This window comes from Syngnathoides biaculeatus, chromosome 6, assembly GCF_019802595.1.
Source record: "Syngnathoides biaculeatus isolate LvHL_M chromosome 6, ASM1980259v1, whole genome shotgun sequence".
Taxonomy (NCBI): domain Eukaryota; kingdom Metazoa; phylum Chordata; class Actinopteri; order Syngnathiformes; family Syngnathidae; genus Syngnathoides; species Syngnathoides biaculeatus.
The window spans coordinates 1,875,969-1,893,419 of NC_084645.1; the positions used below are offsets into that span (position 1 = coordinate 1,875,969).

Sequence of the window (17,451 nt, forward strand, 5' to 3'; positions counted from 1 at the left end):
CTTAGTGCTTCATTTTTCATGCTTGCCTTGCCCACCATGGCCCCCATCTTCGGTCCCCAAAACATGACATCATCCGGCTTCTTGTCCTTCACTTGACCCCACACTCGAGTGAACAAACAGAGGGAAATAAAATCAACAAGCACTTGTCGAAAATCCCAAATCATAAAAAGAGGTTGTTGTGGGACATAAATAGATCCATGCTTGCGTAGGCAATGGAACATATTATGTGATGTTGATTTAGTACTACATTTTCAGCAATCTGTGGATGCTGAAGATGCTTTCTATCCAGCTCTGGCCTATTGTTATAAATCATCCGTGTAAACCAATAGAGTTGTTGGGATTTACGTGGTTTCTTGTCTTCTTTCATATCATGATTTGTTGCATATGAGGAACAGAATCCTGACAATGAAAACAATTGAGAAGCACACATTTTTCTGCAATCTCCTCCTGACAAGGGAAGGCTCCTCCGCTTATAATCCTCCTGGTTAATCCTTAAAGGAATAAAACTGAGATTCCTATCCTCAGGGAAACGGATTCAGAAATAATCTTAAATTTCCAGATTTATTAAATAATTAAAAGTACTACATTGGCTGTGCAATACCTATTTATGTGTTATCTACATACAAGGAAAAATTACAGTACTTACTGTCTACTGTCAACTTCTTTTCTTTCATTTACTATTCAACATACATTTGCAACAACCAAACAAAATGAAGACTTTGGAAAGTAATAAACAACAGGTTTGGTAAGTGTACAGTTTATTGTATAAACATTATAAGCACAAACTCTACCACAGCACCATTACCGTTTTGACAGACACACACCCGCTACTCAACATGTCCAGAGATGTATGTCTTCTGTTTTCTTGACAGTTTTAAAAACAGCAAACCAATGTACTAGAAGCTGTGCAGCCAAGATAAACATTGCAAAATGAAGAGAATAGGTAGTACTGAATAAATAAATATAATACAATGGAAAAAATATTAGAATTAAGGTCATAAATGCAGGTCAGTACTTTGATAGAGTTTAGGCTAGCGGAGAAGGGCTTGTTGGCCCTGACCGACAACAACTGCGTTCACCCAAATGGGCAATTTGTAATCTTCAGTTGAAGGTCAAGTTTGCAAAGCAAGATTTTAATGTAGCTTCATGTCAACCCCCCCCCCCCCCCCTCGCATCTTTGACCAAAGCCAGGTCCCTCACTCACATGAATGTAAACAAGACTTGCCTGCATTGTACAAATGTGCATGGTAACCAAGCCGCGTAGAGCGCCCCCATTACTTACAGTATGTCTACCTATGTTCTATCTCCAAGCTGCCCAATTCTTTCTTTTTAACTTTTCTTGCTTGCCAGAGGTAAATAATTTGGCCAAATAAAACACTCTGCGCAGGGCTACTGAGTGTATCGACAATGAGATGACGGCATGTGCATGGCAAATCACTGCTCTCCGCTCTCAATCAGGTCTTCTGGATGTACAGTCTCTGATTGGCAGTGGTACACGTGTTAAAATACTGTACTTATTCAAATCAGTCAATCATTTGAATAATATCATCCTGGATGGTCATACAGACACAACAAAAGGTATTGTTCTTTTAACTACAAACTCCAACTTTAACCTAAAATTCATCTTTTTCGCTATGCAGGAGAGAGATGAGTATCTCAAGCACACTCACGAAGGCACATGAAAAATATGCACATTCCCTATACTGCATCTGAAATCTCAAAGTTAAACCTCAAAAGTGTGAGGCAGACTAACCATTGTATCATTTTTATAATTTAATCTGCTGTGTTTGGCTGGCGACCAGTTCAGGGTGTACCCCATCTCTCGCTTGAAGTTAACTGGAAATGGCTCAGACACTTGTGTGGCTAAGCAGTACAGGAAATGGAAGGATAATTCAATCTGTTTACTGTATATTTTGAAGCATATCATGTAAGGAATGAAAAAACGAGTGCTGTCAATGGGGCCATTGCATTAACCTCTTGCATAGCCCAAATTGCATGTAAAGGTTAAAGAGTGCCATAAAGTCAACACATGGCGACACGATGGATGGCATTGTGTGAACGCACAGTGCCTTCAGTGACCTGCCATATGTCCCATTGGAGGACACACAATAGACAGGCCTTGCCCCTGAGTCGTCGCCCCCAGAAACGTACCCAACATCTGCCGTCTCCTCCGAGCGGCCTGCATAATCAAACACGCAACCTTTGCATGCATCACGGATGGCCAACTCTGCGCCTTTTTTTTTCATTTTTTTAAACACACCGACCCTCCAACCATCATTCTGTGCTCATGAAAAAAACCCCACATCCGTTCTGTGACACGTCTTACGCAACAGTCCTGTTTCACCTAGAGAAAATCACGAGCTCCTCCAATCACAGAATCTTCCCTTGCCCCCACCCTCTCCCCCACCTTTCAATAAGACTTCCTGCTGATAAATCTCTCGCTTCCACCCCGCTGGTGCTCCCAGCTCCCCCCCTCCCCCCGGCCCCCCTCGCTTTTCACAGTCCTCGTCCATGGCGTGTCTCACTAAGATTCCTCCTCATACACCTGCATCACATGGGACAACCTCCCTCTGACAGGCCCTGAATATGCAGATTGCCTCATTCGGCTGCAGCCACACTCCCCGCAAATGCATTTGCAGCACTTTCTGACTCTGATTGAGTAGCGAATTAATGCTTACACTGGGCCTTTTTTTTTTTTTTTTTTTTTGGTGCTAATTTAAAGGGCTTTGCTTCATCTGACCATTGCAGTTACAGTACGATGCATTTGCAGGAGAGGGGCTGGGTCAGATATTGGTAACAATAGTCCATGACAAAATTAAGGTATGCGGTGATACCTTTAGATGGGACTGTTTTGATTTTCAAGTTTTCCCAAGTCTTTTGATTGATTTATTATTATTTTTTGCTTTGACTTGTAAGGAAAAATATTAGATACGAATGCTATAACATGGCGCTGAACTAAACTTTGCTAAAAAGCAGCAGTTTGGCAGACAGCAGCTCTTCAAAAAAAGATGCTCTATTGTCAAACTAAACTTAAAACGAAGGAGTACATGAAATTTAAAACAACCGCATATCTTTTTCTTACGAAAGTCTGCGATGTTAATGCTAAAAAACAAATTCAAAATGCCAGAGATAGACGAACAGAGCATCTATGTGGCGTTTTTATTTGAATGAATGAATTAGTGAACGACCCATACATTCTCTGAACTGCTTATCCTCACTAGAGTCACAGATTCCCCGGCGCCTATCCCAGATAACTTTGGGTGAGAGGTACTGTAGGGTACACCCTGAATTGGTTGCCAGTCCATCACAGGGCACATATTTAAAAAAAAAAAATTGCACACATACTTATGGAGAATTTAGTTGTCTATTAACCTACCAGGCATGTTTTTGGAATGTGGGAGGAAACCGGAATACCAGGAGAGGATATCAAACTCCACACAGGAAGGCCAAATTTGAACCCAGGACCTGAAAACTGTGAGGCGCCTATGCTAACCAATTTTTCCACCGTGCCACTTGTGAGTGACTGAACAAATTACATTTTTGATAGCATGATATTTAGACAGAGAGCCTTCAAAAGATTCAGCGTTGATACTTTTTTCCATCTGGCTGGCTGAAACACTGAGGGCTGAACATTTAACCCCAGCACAAATCTTAATTACAAGCGGGGAAAAAGGGAGGTGGTGTGGAATTACTTGATTTCATTCCATAATTCTTTGTCAACATGGGTAGGGGTGGGAGAGATATAATTAATTACCAATCATTTCAATTTGGAAAGATGATTTAAGAGTCTGTTGAGGTAGGTTTGCGCATAATCAAAGAATGAATTAAACACACACCTCAAGGCATCACTGTAGTGTATTTGACTCCTAATCCTTATGTGTCATCCATTCAATTGCCCTGTTAATCTGTTGCGATTATCTCTGCAGCTCACCTGGTTAAAGCGACGCTAAAGCTATGCCGAAAACAAACCAAATGAAAGAAATCTTGCAGTCAACAACGTAAAATAATCAGATCATGCAGAATCACAATAACACATAATAGTAAAATCAGTCATGTAAATTCTCTGGCAATTCATGGGAATTAGAAAGAAATTGTCCCATTGGTGCATTTGAGAAATAAGCATAGAGCGGTTTAGGTGCTTTTTCCCCTCAAGCACCCGATAGCACAGTTGTAATATTTTAAAATTGGAAGGCTTCCGTTGCACAAAATGACAGCGGTTTCCCTCTTTGATGTGTTTTCTGCAGCCACAGCATTAAAATCTGATTCAAGCGCTCAGTGAACGGGCGCGTGGCTTGCCAACACAAATGACAGCGCGAGTGGGCCAAGCGCCAAAATCCTCTTCTGACTATCAACAGACAAAACACACACACAAAAAAAGAAAGCACTCGATAGAAAGTACTGAACTACTATTGATTATTTTGTATTTGCTGATAGTTCGGCGCCAACATTGAGTTACCAAATAAAACCTTCACCAGCCTAATTAAAAACCCTCCAGCGCTCATCTAGTGGCTTCAGGTCTGGTTTTTCTCAGTATCCTGCAGTCTCATCACTCACTGTGAGGCAGACCACCCCTTCCATCAGCTGCATTTGAGTTTGGGAACATCAGCAACTTTTTCCTCTAGTGCGAACGCACGTACGTGCAGCCTGTACTGAGAAATATACAGAAGGAAAAAAAAAAGCCCTGAGCCGAGTCCTCGGTCGCAGGTGATATAGTGGCCTCTTGAGCCGCTTGAAGGATGATTGAGTGGCAGGATGTAAAGACAAAATGGCTACAGTGTGGCGTGTGTGTCGCTATAATCAACTCTATAGTGTTATCATTTTTATGGAAACAGAAATTTATAGTATTGTACTTACAGAAAAATAGAGAGAAAAAAACAATTACATAGAATATAAATAATAAACAGTCTGTGTGTCATGCTTTACTGCTCCAATCCAATTCATTGTGCTGCTCCTTCTGGTTTGCATGTCTTGGCCACTGGGAGGCAGCATAACAGTTAAATAGATAAAGATGAATAGCGCTCCTAAAATTAATGTGACTCGGTAAGATGCTGTAATATGAGCCATAATGTATTATTTGTCCATGTGTCTCTCAACCACTGTGTTTTTTTGTTTTAAACAGCGGGCATCAAAGCTAACCATTTTGAGTGAGCATTAAACTAGCAGACTTTAAAAGACTTACTGTATGTTTTTTTTAAATACACTTTTGATGTTTAGTTTGTTTAACTGAGTGACAAAAAGCTTCAAGCCTTTTTTTTATGAATTATTTACGTTTGCAAAAACTCCTTAGGTCACTTTTTTTTTTTTTTTTTTTTTTTTTTTTTACACATAATGTATGCAGTCATATTTTCAGTGCTGTAATACTTCCACTGCTTTTAATAAATCAACATGTCAGAGAGCAGATTTAAGCTCTCGGGCTCTTCCACACACATCACACCACCACTAAGCCTTACAGGGAGGGACGATAAACACTCAAAGTGGTATTACAAATACTGTAACATTTTTTCAAAGCACAATCTCTCCAAACAGTTTTAAGCATTTTTTTTTTTTTGCTGACTACTGGTTTTAATCTTTTATCTTACGGTCATTGAAATCCCCAAAGGCTTCAACACTACTGCTGACCAACGGTGATATCAATAATTCAAGCAGCTCAGTTTTTTTCTCCTTTTTTTTATGTACTTTAATGAGGTGGAGCATTGAGCTGAATTCACTGTTAGTTTAGTTGTCAACCCCAAATTACTCCCCTGAGGCTTTCACAATCTATGCTTCCATCTGGCAAAAACAAGGAAGTACATTGACATCCCCAATAAAACACTTAAAAAAATTAAATGTAAAACTTTGTTGTGTGCTTATTGTTCAGCACGGTCTGCTGGGACAAAACAAAACAAAGAAACTCAAATATGTATTTTAAATCCTGATAGATGAAAACATAAAATATAGAGCATTATTATTGTTTGCTTGGACAAAACCTGGGGTTTTTACACACCACCTTGTTTTTTTAGAATTAGAATTAGAAATTATTAGATATCACAATATATAATTACTCATCTAAAATTCTGTCAGTCTTTTTAGAGTGCACTACTTAATGTTTCTGACATCACAATTAGTGTCCAGTTTTCTAATCTGTGGGAGCACAGACTTAAATTAAAGATGTTTTTTTATGTATAAAAAAACCCCCCACATGATTTTTAGGATGCCACCATACTTGAAGAATATACATGTAACCATTTCCTTGACAGTTTTGTCAGAAAGTGTTGACATTGAAATAAGCCAACTGGTAGCACAGGTGAAGCGGTTATGCCATTCCAGATTAAATCATATAGCAACAATTCAATATGATAGTGAAAAACATTTGTCTTTGTTTTTTTGTGATAATGTTAACTTGGAAATTGTTGCTTCAAACACAAAACTAGAGATCAAAGATGTCAAGAATGTTTAACACATTCATCTGCAAATTACACAAACCTTTTCTTTTAGTTATTATAGTATTGTATTTAATACTGCTGTACCAACACCTATACAGGGTTTGATAAACATTTACATATGTATATTTTGTAACATAGCAGTATAGCATTAATTACAACATTGCAATAGATGCGTTTATATTTACTGATTTATTTTAATGTAATTAACCCTTCCCTCCATGTTTTTTTACTGCTTATTGGTGACTTTGAGTAAGAGGAGGGGTACACCCTGGACTCGTCACCAGTCAATCAAATAAGGTTATGAAATACAATTTACACATACAAACTAATGATAAAGGACATAACAGGTGCTTATTTATTACAAATTAGGCTGCTCTGAAGTTTCCATGTCACCCATGCAAAAAGAATACCAAAATAGAATACTTTTTATATAGCAGTTAATATGATTGGTTCCAGTTCAATCCAAGTGTTTACAAGACGTTGAATTCCTTCCCTGTAGTTTACATAGATGTGACATCTTATGTGACTTACGTTGGAGTCCAGGAGGTCGATGCTGTCCAGGCTCTTGCTCCTGTGTATTCGGCCCTTAATGCGGCGGAGTGACGGCTTGCCCTGAACGGTGCTCACAGATGAGGCGGCTGTGACAGAGCCAGCGGTCGGACTGGGGTGTATCCTGAAGTCAGCGGGACAAATAAAAACAACAGCCCTCCATCAGAGCACGACAAAAGCAATACAGTTCATTTGTATCACAGCGGGACAACCGGCCTTGGGCTCAAGAACGGGAAGAACAACACAGCGGGGACGTTCCTTCTTATCCAAAGGCCACGGCTCTACCCCGAACCCAACTGGTTAAACGGACATTTCAAAGAAATCTACAGCTGGATTTAATATCACAAGGACCCCGAAGGGGGGCTGGTTTCCTGTCAGACATCACCATCGCTTCACACAAAAATGGCCACATCAGCTCTGTTAACCAAACTGAAGCCGGGTCATGGTGAGAAGAACGTAGTGGTACACTTGGGTTGACCAATCATCCACATTCTCAGGGAATGTTTTACCCTTCCAAAATCATCCTCTCCTCAAATCAAGACCAGCACAGCAGGAGACCCCTCACCTTGCTCCAAACCTTCTGATCTTTCTTTCTGCCGACTCCACCTGCCAGGAACTTAAGCACTTCTGCCAAGGACGATGGAAGAAAATATAGACCAGGGGTGTCAAACTCGGAGCCACATTGTAGTTATGGTTTCCCTCAGTGGCCCGCTACGACTGTGAAACCATAAAAATCTTTAATCGCTTCATCTTATTTAAACACGAAGTTTTTGAACATGTTTTAAATCAGAAATCAAGGGGAATGGGGTTTTCAACCATTGTTCACGTTTGACAACACAAAAAGGTTAAAAATGTATTGATATTATCATTTATGATTTTAATTTTGAATTTTGGAAGAGATTTTCACAATAATCATGGAAGTCAACACTGATTTGCCTATATGGGCCACATAAAAATCACGTGGGGAGACGGATCTGCCCCCCGGGCCTCGAATTGGACACCTGCGATCTCGATAATGTGGCTCAAAAATCAAAAATGGCATGATCTTCCTTATTTGAACCAGAAGGAGGCTTTCTTCTCTTTTGGCGTCTTCCATGTATGGTCGCCACAGAGGTATGTGCCTCCGATCATATTCATCCATTTGTGTGGGTTTTGCATCACAAACCAAAGCTTCTTTCTACAATCAAGAAACACTATGGCTCCCTACGCATGGGCACTTTGCAAACAGGACTATTGCTACAATATGGCAGGGAGACCGTCGGCTTATTGCCAATATGTCAAAGAAACACCAGCATTTAATCAAATTACCACTACGCAACCTCTGAACAACTAACGATGGAGAGCCAGCCAGGGTAGCCACTTCATTTGGCTTTAAATATGCGGCCTTTTTTCCATTCATGTTTTCAATTGCAATGTAATGACTCATTTACAGGAAGGGACATCTCTACCATCATCACCCCACAGAGCAGCATGAAAACAACAAAGGTCGCTTCAAAACATTTCACTATCCATTCTGGAAAAACAGTACTGACATTTAAAAATAGCAAGCTCATTTTATGTTTGTTTGAGGACCCAGAAAAGGGTGAAGACATTTTATTTCCAGATCAAGCAAAAATGAGAACATTTTTTCAATTAATAACATCAAATGAACAAATAAAAAATAAACAGCAAAAACAAGACCTGATTGGATCTCAGCCTGCAGAAGGGGTTAGGGTGGGGGGGGGTTGTCTAGTGAGCACGTCCCTTCAATGTCTCACATTATTGTGTAAGTTTCATCATTTAAACTCAGTGTAACAATAGGAATTATTGTTTGGGTCTGTCATGATCCTGCCGCTCCGGCACGAGCTGTGCAGTTGTCCGTGCAGGTGCACTGATTGGAAGGTGCACACCTCCGCCTCATGGAGTCTGATTATGCTGTGGATTTATATGACCGCGATGACAACTGGCCGGCGCCAGTTCGTTGATCTTCATGTCCCGTTCGTGTGCTCCGGTATCCCTGATCGAACCTGTGTGTACCGACCTTCGCATGTTTTCCGACCAACCTTGTAAGCCTGACTCCTTCGTTACTTCTGCCTGCTTTGATTGTTCTCCTGTGTACCGACTCCTGCCTGTCCGCTCACCTGCTCTCTTCGCCCGACGTCCCAACTATCGCTGCTGCATCGGACTGCCTGCTCGATCCCCTACCTCTGCATATAATAAACGTGTCTCCTTGAACTACCTTGCATCTTCCGAGTCCTGCATTTGGGTCCTACTCTCGTTCCGATGGGACGTGACAGAACGAACTGGCCAACACAGGACCCAGCAGGAAAGACCCGACGTCGCCGGGACCGACGCAAGGTAGACCGTCTGCCAGAGGACCAAGCCTGTTTGATCCGGGTAGGCTCCCTGATGTCCTCCGCTTCCGTATCTTACGCTCCGCCAGCAAGGTATGAATACGTCCCGAACACGACCCGTCCGGCTCCTCATATTCTTCTGGACTCTGACTTTTCGGAGTATGAGGAGGACCGTGATTTGTATGACCAGCTGCTGGAGTACAACTCCGATTATTCCGATTATGAATCTGCTCGTCCGATCTTTCATCCCAGTCAGTTTGTTCCATCTCCCCGCGTTTCCAGCACCTGAACGTCTTCGCCCGGTAGGTTTAAGTACACTAATCCGTATGAGGGAACCCGCTTGGCCATCTACCCGGGACCTCCGGGTGGCGGCCAGAGGAGACGCCTCCCACTGAGCGGCAACTAAGACATCGTCCTCCCATTCCTCGCCAGCAACGGCGAAACTGGCAGACCCGCAGCTGGTGGCGAAGCTTCCAGCCCAGAGGGAGGAGGAGTCTCCAAATCACGAGGCGTTCCGCCGCGAAATGTGGGCGGAGATAGAGCGGCAGAGCGGAGTTGGCGGCTCTCATGGCCCAGGTCCGGCAAGGATTGGCGAACCAGCCGAGCTACGCTGACGTCGCAACGGCGACAGACTCGCTGCTGACGCAGGTTCATGTGGCAGTTGGAACTGACCCGCTCCCGAGACACGCCCACGTGTCAGTTTCGACTGACTCTCTGCCTACTCTCGTTCACGTTGCCGTGGAAACCGACCCACCCCCTCGCCAAGTGCACGTCGCAGTGGGAAAGGACTCGCCACCTCGCCAAGTGCACGTCGCAGTGGGAACGGACTCGCCACCTCGCCAAGCGCACGTAGCTGTGGAAACTGACCCGATGCCGCCTCACGTTCCCGCCCAGGAGGAGGTGGAGTTGGTGATGCTGCCTCCGCCTTCTCACGTTCCTGTCCAGGAGGTGGCGACAGTTCCCCAGCCGCCTCACGCTCCCGTCCAGGAGGAGGTGGAGTTGGTGATGCTGCCTCCGCCTTCTCACGTTGCTGTCCAGGAGGAGGCGATGGTGTCGCCGCCTTCTCACGTTGCTGTCCAGGAGGAGCTGGGGAGTTCTGTGGAGCCACCCTGGAGCTGGAGAGACTTCGGGATGGCGGTCATGGCTCTGGTCCTTCTCTCCATCATCCTATTCGCTCCAGATGGCTCCCAGCCGCTTCATGACCTGGCCTCGTTGGTGACCAATCCACGGCTGCCTACTGACCAAGCCTCGGGGGGGTGCCCTCCTCCGTCCACCCCTGCCTGTGTTAATTGTCTTTTTCGTTTAGGCACGTCTGGGAGCCGTGCCTTTGTGGGGGGGGGGGGGGGGTACTGTCATGCACGAGCTGTGCGGTTGTCCGCGCAGGTGCGCTGATTGGAAGGTGCACACCTGCGCCTCATGCAGCCTGATTATGCTGTGGATTTATATGACCGCGATGACAACTGGCCGGCGCCAGTTCGTTGATCTTCATGTCCCGTTCGTGTGCTCTGGTATCCCTGATCGAACCTGTGTGTACCGACCTTCGTCCGTTCTCCGACCAACCTTGTAAGCCTGACTCCTTCGTTACTTCTGCCTGCTTTGATTGTTCTCCTGTGTACCGACTCCTGGCTGCCCGCTCACCTGCTCTCTTCGCCCGACGTCCCAACTACCGCTGCTGCACCAGACTGCCTGCTCGATCCCCTACCTCTGCATATAATAAACGTTTCTTGAACTAGCTTGCATCTTCCGAGTCCTGCATTTGGGTCCTACTCTCGTTCCGATGGGACGTGACAGGGTCTGTGTTGACACACAAAGTTGCTCTGAGTGACATTACAGAGACTGAATTAATTTTTGCAATTTTTGGGTACAAACCCAACACACAAAATGGTGACCACATGAAATGATAGGTGAACTGTTTTCATAATTAACGACTTAACATAAAACATAGCTGGGTGGTAAGTCAGATACACACTGATTGATATACTGGAGTAGTCTATGAAACTCACCAGCGTTTATATTGCAGCTGCTGAGGTTACATTTAATACATTTGTAAAGCCGTCAGCTGAGATAAGGGATCCTGTCACACTTAGTTTGTTCCTAACTCACAAATTCATTACCTATGACAAAATTGCCATTTTTTGCCAGTTTAATTGAAATGGTAATTTAAATGAAAGATGTTGGTGGTAAATTCTGCGCAGCTGTGCTTGCTTCCTGCCCACACAACAGCAGGATAGGATTGGCCGGCTGAGCCCACCCAAGACCGACCTTGCTGAGACATTTAATGAAGCTTGGAAAATATATGCTTTATGGCCGATGCTTGTTCCCGCATGCTACTCTTGTTGTTTGAGCTTGTTAGTGAATGAAGCTCCAGCCTGAACTGGTCGCCAGGTCGTCACAGTGCACATATAGACACAGACAACCATTGTCAGTCACATTTACACTGTCACAGAGTGGGAATTGAACCCATGCTGGTCGCACCAAAGTCAGGTGAGTCTACAGTATTGTGCGAAGAGTAATGGTCCAAAATCCATTCTGATCATTGTATGCATCTGATCTGCAACTACAGGAAACATTTGGTCGAGGTTATTACTGTCAAACGAGGAGCAACCAGGTATTAAATCCAAAGGTTCATCTCCTTTTTCCTCCTTCTCCTGTAATTATGTAATCAAATGTATTAAATGTTTAGAAATGTGTTTGTTTAGTAGTAGTTTACACAGACTGTACTCTTGTGATACAGATGAAAATCCGACTACATTTTATGGCCAATTTATGCAGTGATTTGTTTAAATTCCAAAGGATCGCCATACTTTTCCTCCCACGGTACATAAAGAAACATCCCATTTAGTTATCCCATTCGCTTTACTTTACTTTTTATAGCGCAGACATTTATCCCTCACAAATCTCCTCCGGGACACATTCGTCTCCACGTTGGCGGCAAAGCTCCTCACGTTCAGAGTTCCTTGCGACTGTACCATCGCAGACAGTCCAACACCATCGACATTCTCAACAAAAATGGGGCTGTCACAAAGATACTACCAATGAAAATATAGTGTATATATTATATAGCTGATAGTCACCTCCAATCAAATCATTCATATTAAAGAAAGACTTCAATAATCGTGGCATGGTGGCTTAGCTGGAGTGTGTTGGACTTCAATAATGAATATAGTGCTATGTAATATTTTATATTTTACCTCACAATGCCAGTGTTCAAAAGTGGCAAAATTCTCAGTGTAATGTACATGTTACATATACGGCAGTGGTAATAATGATGTCTTATATTTTCTACGGTGTCATGATGTCAAGGACGTCTCATCCAGAGACCGATATCCAAGAGTGACTTCTGCACAAAGCCCAGAGGAGCGTCCAGGATTTGGAGACTCAGCATGAGAAATTATTAGAGAAAGGAATTAATAGAGATGGTGCAAAGACAACATGGTTTCCCCTTTCCTCTCTGCATTAATTCAATATTGCCTCGAGGCAGATAAGGTGCTTACTGGATGGAAAAGCTTTTGTGCAGTCAGATACAGTCGAGCTAAGGCTGTGCTCTAAACAAGATTGCAAACATTAGCAAGCTTGGACTGTGTCTCAGCCCTGGAGCTATCCTTTGCCTACACAAATTTCTTTCCCCCTGTGTTGATTTGGAAACGGACTTCAGGTCAAACCCTTGAGGCCACAAAAGAGCTGACTGTTACAGAGTTGAACAACGGGGTCTACTCTGATGTAGTGTACAAGTGAAAGAATCTAAATTGGCATTTGATTAACTCATCATCATCAAAAACGTGGAGCTAATTATTTCCACGAGTGCATAGAAATGTGACATTAATGGTCTTAGCTACATTTTTAAACTCTTTACCAAGCATGAGGGTAAAAACTGACAATATTCAGGAAAGAACGCATTTCTTTTGTACATCCATCCATTTTCTTAGCCACTTATCTCCACAAGGGTCGCGGGAGTGCTGGAGCCTATCCCAGCGTTCAATGGGCAGGAGGCGGGGTACACCCTGAACTGGTTGCCAGCCAATCGCAGGGCACATGGAAATCGAAACAAACAGCCATACTCACAATCACACCTAGGAGCAATGTTGCACAGAACAATAGAATTTCTATAGAAATTGTATAGGACTTGGGTCCTAAAGTTCTATAGTTATTTAGAAATTTTTTAGCAGGCCTGTCATCGGGTACAAGGCAGGGTACACCCTGAACTGGTAGCCAGCCAATCGCAGGGCACACGGAGACAAACAACAGTCATAGTCACAATCACAATTAAGGGCAATTTAGAGTGTCGAATGAATGTTGCATGTTTTTGGAATGTGGGAGGAAACCGGAGTGCCCCGAGAAAACCCACGCAGGCACGGGAAGAACATGCAAACTTCACACAAGCAGGTCTGGGATTGAACCCGGGATTGAACTGTAAGGCCAACGTTTTCCAGCTGAGCTACCATGCCGCCTCTCTTGTGCATTTATACATAAAATGTATTCTCAAGGGCATTTTTATTAAAGAATTCCTCTGTACAAAATCAACAATTGTAAATTACTGCCAGTATGGACAAAAGTAATTGACAGTTACTTAACGGTACAGTTACTGTAACTTGATTTTAACAGTACAGTACCGCATTTTGAATTACTGAACTGTCACCATAATCAATGCATTTGCCGTCATTTTTTTTTTACAGTATACTCCCATAATGTGGATTGCAATTAGTCACTCTAATTAATCAGTACATTTCTCTAATTCGAGGGTGCACATTAGTAAGTTATTATTAATTCATTTATTATTATTATTATTGTATATGTACTGTGGATTACAGTATGTTCCCATAATTTTAGAGTGACCGTTGGTATTTTATTTTCACAGTACTGTATATTGGGTTAAAGTACACCGTAGTACGATAACTGTGGGTAGTTTTAATTCTACAGTCCACGTCAAGTTGTTGTTCCTTCAGAGTAAGAGTTTCAGCAAAACGGAGCCATGGGACTTCAGCTGTCCAGTTTTGTCAGCCTACAAGTTTGCGGCTCAGTCGCTGTTGTTCCCAAACGTTTCTACGATCTTATAATAGTGTACATCTGATAGTCGACTGTGGAATATTGAGAAGTGAGGAAATTTCATGACTGGACTTGTTGATTAGGTAACAGTTCCACGGTGCAATTCACTCAACTACTGAAAACAACTCATTCTTACCCAAATGTTTGTTTGTCAAAATAAGTTGGATGCTTATGTGCTTGGTATTACACACCTGTGGCCATGGAAGTGATTGAAACACCTGATTCCGATTGAATGGGTAAGCAAATACTTTTGCCAATTTAGTACTTATACACGGATGAATGGATGGCTGGATGGATGGATGGATATAGATACATCATTGGATTTGAAAATATTTTTGCATCATTACAGGCAATCACATATTGGTTGATTGGTATATGCAGTGTATCAATCAATCAATTTTTACCCATTATTCAGATTTAATGACTCATTTGAGAGATACTCACCACCTCGCCCCACTTTGTGATGTCACTTAAATACTGCTAACATTCCATCAACAAAATGTATCGCACCGCTAAAGATAATTCCTGGATCTGCACTGCGTTTGGGATGCTTTCAAAATGTGATGGCTCCCTTCATTACTCACACTCAGCCTCATCAGGTTTTACGAAAAAAAAAAAAAAAAAATCAAGCTCCCATCTAGTTTTTCTATAATCCTACTGACAGTCAGACAAACAAGTGAAAGAGATGCTAATGCTAATCTGTTTGGCGGAGGTAATTAGTGATTTGAATATATCTCTCTTTCCACTGTGATGCAATATCATTTACGCTGCCAGTGGGATTTGATAGCAGGGGTAATCAGTCAGGCCATTGCAAAAAGGTAGGATTTTTTTTTTTTTTTTTGGGGGGTGGTACATGACACTCAATGTCTGTCAGGCAAACATGAAGTGGGGAAACAATATATAAAAAAATAATATACGGTAGAACTGGGAGACAGACATAGAATAGGATCTTTGGATTGAGGTGGGAAAAAAATATTTTTCCTTGGATCTGCTTGGATGCATTCAGTACACAAGCCAAGTGTTACATCTCCTCAGTAATATCTTCAGACTTCCAATTCTGTCCAACTTCCATTCAGAAACACACACGCGCACACATTTGTGACCACACACACACACACATATATGCCTTGACCTATTGTTATCAATTGACAAGAATGTGTTAGCTAATTGTTTTTTGTCTAGCAAAGGAGCGACTATATAATAAAACATGCCAAATCACATTTTCACTCAGTGGTCATCCTGAACTATCTATCCATCCATTTTTCCATTTATCCTCACAAGGGTTGCTTGAGCTTGAGCTCCAGGCCTATCCCAGCTATCATTGGACAAGAGGGGGGGGGGACACCCTGAACTGGTTGCCAGCCAATCGCAGCATCTTAAACTATGACAACATTTCAACACTTGCACAGTAATGCTGGACAAAAGCACTTGGAAATCTCCAGTCTGCAACTACCACTGACGATTCTTCTGCTCATTTCATGGTCATTCTTTCATAAATGTGTCATGAAAAGCACAAAAAAAGGAGGTTTACTGAGGTGCAAAGATGGTTGACATGAAATGGTGCTGTCACATATGATGACGTTGAACTTCAAAATCTGTTGGAATTTTGGGCTAAAGTTATCATCAACAATGTAAGAATTATAAATGAAACAACTTTTGATCTTGAAAAAAGAAAAATGTTCCTCCATCCAATGATTTTCTATTGCACTTACCCTCATTAAGATGGCAGGTGAGTTGCAGCCTATCCTAGTTGATTTTGGCTAAGTTGACACACACTCTGGATTGGCTGCAACACAATCAGTCTGTGCCTTTCCGAGCATCTGGGATTGTAAACCCAAAAGTGCTTAATATTAAGAACGAAGACACCGCAGGACAACTGACAATTGTCTTGGCCCCAAATCTAAAGGGGGCCCTGAGAGCCAGATCAAACTGGGCCATGTCAGCGACAAAACAATGGCAACGCTTTAGACGCTGCAACAACTTGTTGGGAAAGCTCAGTACATACGTAATGACTTAGCCCTCACTAGGTGTTCCTGGCTAGCAAGGCCCTCCGAGAGACAGCTGATATTGGTCTATATCAATGACAACTGGAAAACCCTATAGACACTGCAATGACACGTCAGGAGTCGTCATTCTTAGTAATGGAGCAGCCTACGATAGGACTTGTTTTTTTAAGCAGGCTTTGTTTTTGTCAATTTTGGAAAAGGTGTATTTGACTTTCTATTATTCAGATTTTTTCCTTTGGTTGTTTGTTTTGGTGGCAGCAACTGGTTAGAGCGTTGGCCTCACAGAACCGAGGACCTGGGTTCAAATCCCAGCCCCGCCTGTGTGCAGTTTGCATGTTCTGCCCATAACATGCGTGGGTTTTCTCCTGGCACTCCTGTTTCCTCCCGCATCCCAAAAACATGCAACATTCATTGGACACTATAAATTGCCCTTAATTGTGATTGTGAGTAGGACTGTTGTTTGTCTCCATGTGCCCTGCGATTGGCTGGCTACCAGTTCAGGGTGTACCCTGCCTCCTACCCGATGACAGCCCTGCTAAAAAATTTCTATAGAACATTTCTAAAGAATTTGTAAAAAACTATAGAACTTTAGGACCCAAATCCTGTTCTGTGGAAATTCTATAGAAAATCAGAGTCAAAGTTCTATAGAACAAGTTGTTTTGTACAAATTCTATAGATTTCTGTAGAATTTCTATTAAAACATTTTTTAGCAAGGAGCTCGGATAGGTCCCATCAGTCCCGCGATCCTTCTGAGGATAAGCGGCTCAGAAATTAGATGGATGGATGTTTTTTTGGGTCCAGTTCTTATGTTAAGGGTCTAGAAATATCCCTGATTAGGAGGGTGCACATCACAAAGTTTGGGCTGGTCCTGTACTCAAGGCTGCATTAGAATCTTGGTCATATTAACTCTGGGGATCTTTCTTCAGCCAGCCAGTATGCTAAATTGAGAAGTACACACACCACCTCATGAAAAATGTATGATGCAAGAGCCTCTGAAGATGATTACATTTAGACTCAATCAAAGCCTTGTGTTTTTGATCAAACCCAAAAAGCAACATGTAAGCTTTTGAACTCAAACAACAACAGACAGCAATTACA

At 42.5% G+C, this 17,451-nt stretch overlaps 1 protein-coding gene across 13 annotated transcripts in view; it reads right to left on the reverse strand.

Annotated features, from left to right (window-relative positions):
- Positions 1-17,451, reverse strand: part of tjp1b (tight junction protein 1b) — a 91,347-nt gene that overhangs the window by 46,146 nt on the left and 27,750 nt on the right. For all 13 annotated transcript variants that reach the window (XM_061823911.1, XM_061823913.1, XM_061823912.1 and 10 more), the window contains one exon: positions 6,954-7,095. In XM_061823911.1, the coding sequence (XP_061679895.1) occupies positions 6,954-7,095 (142 nt within the window). The remainder of the gene's footprint in view (positions 1-6,953; positions 7,096-17,451) is intronic.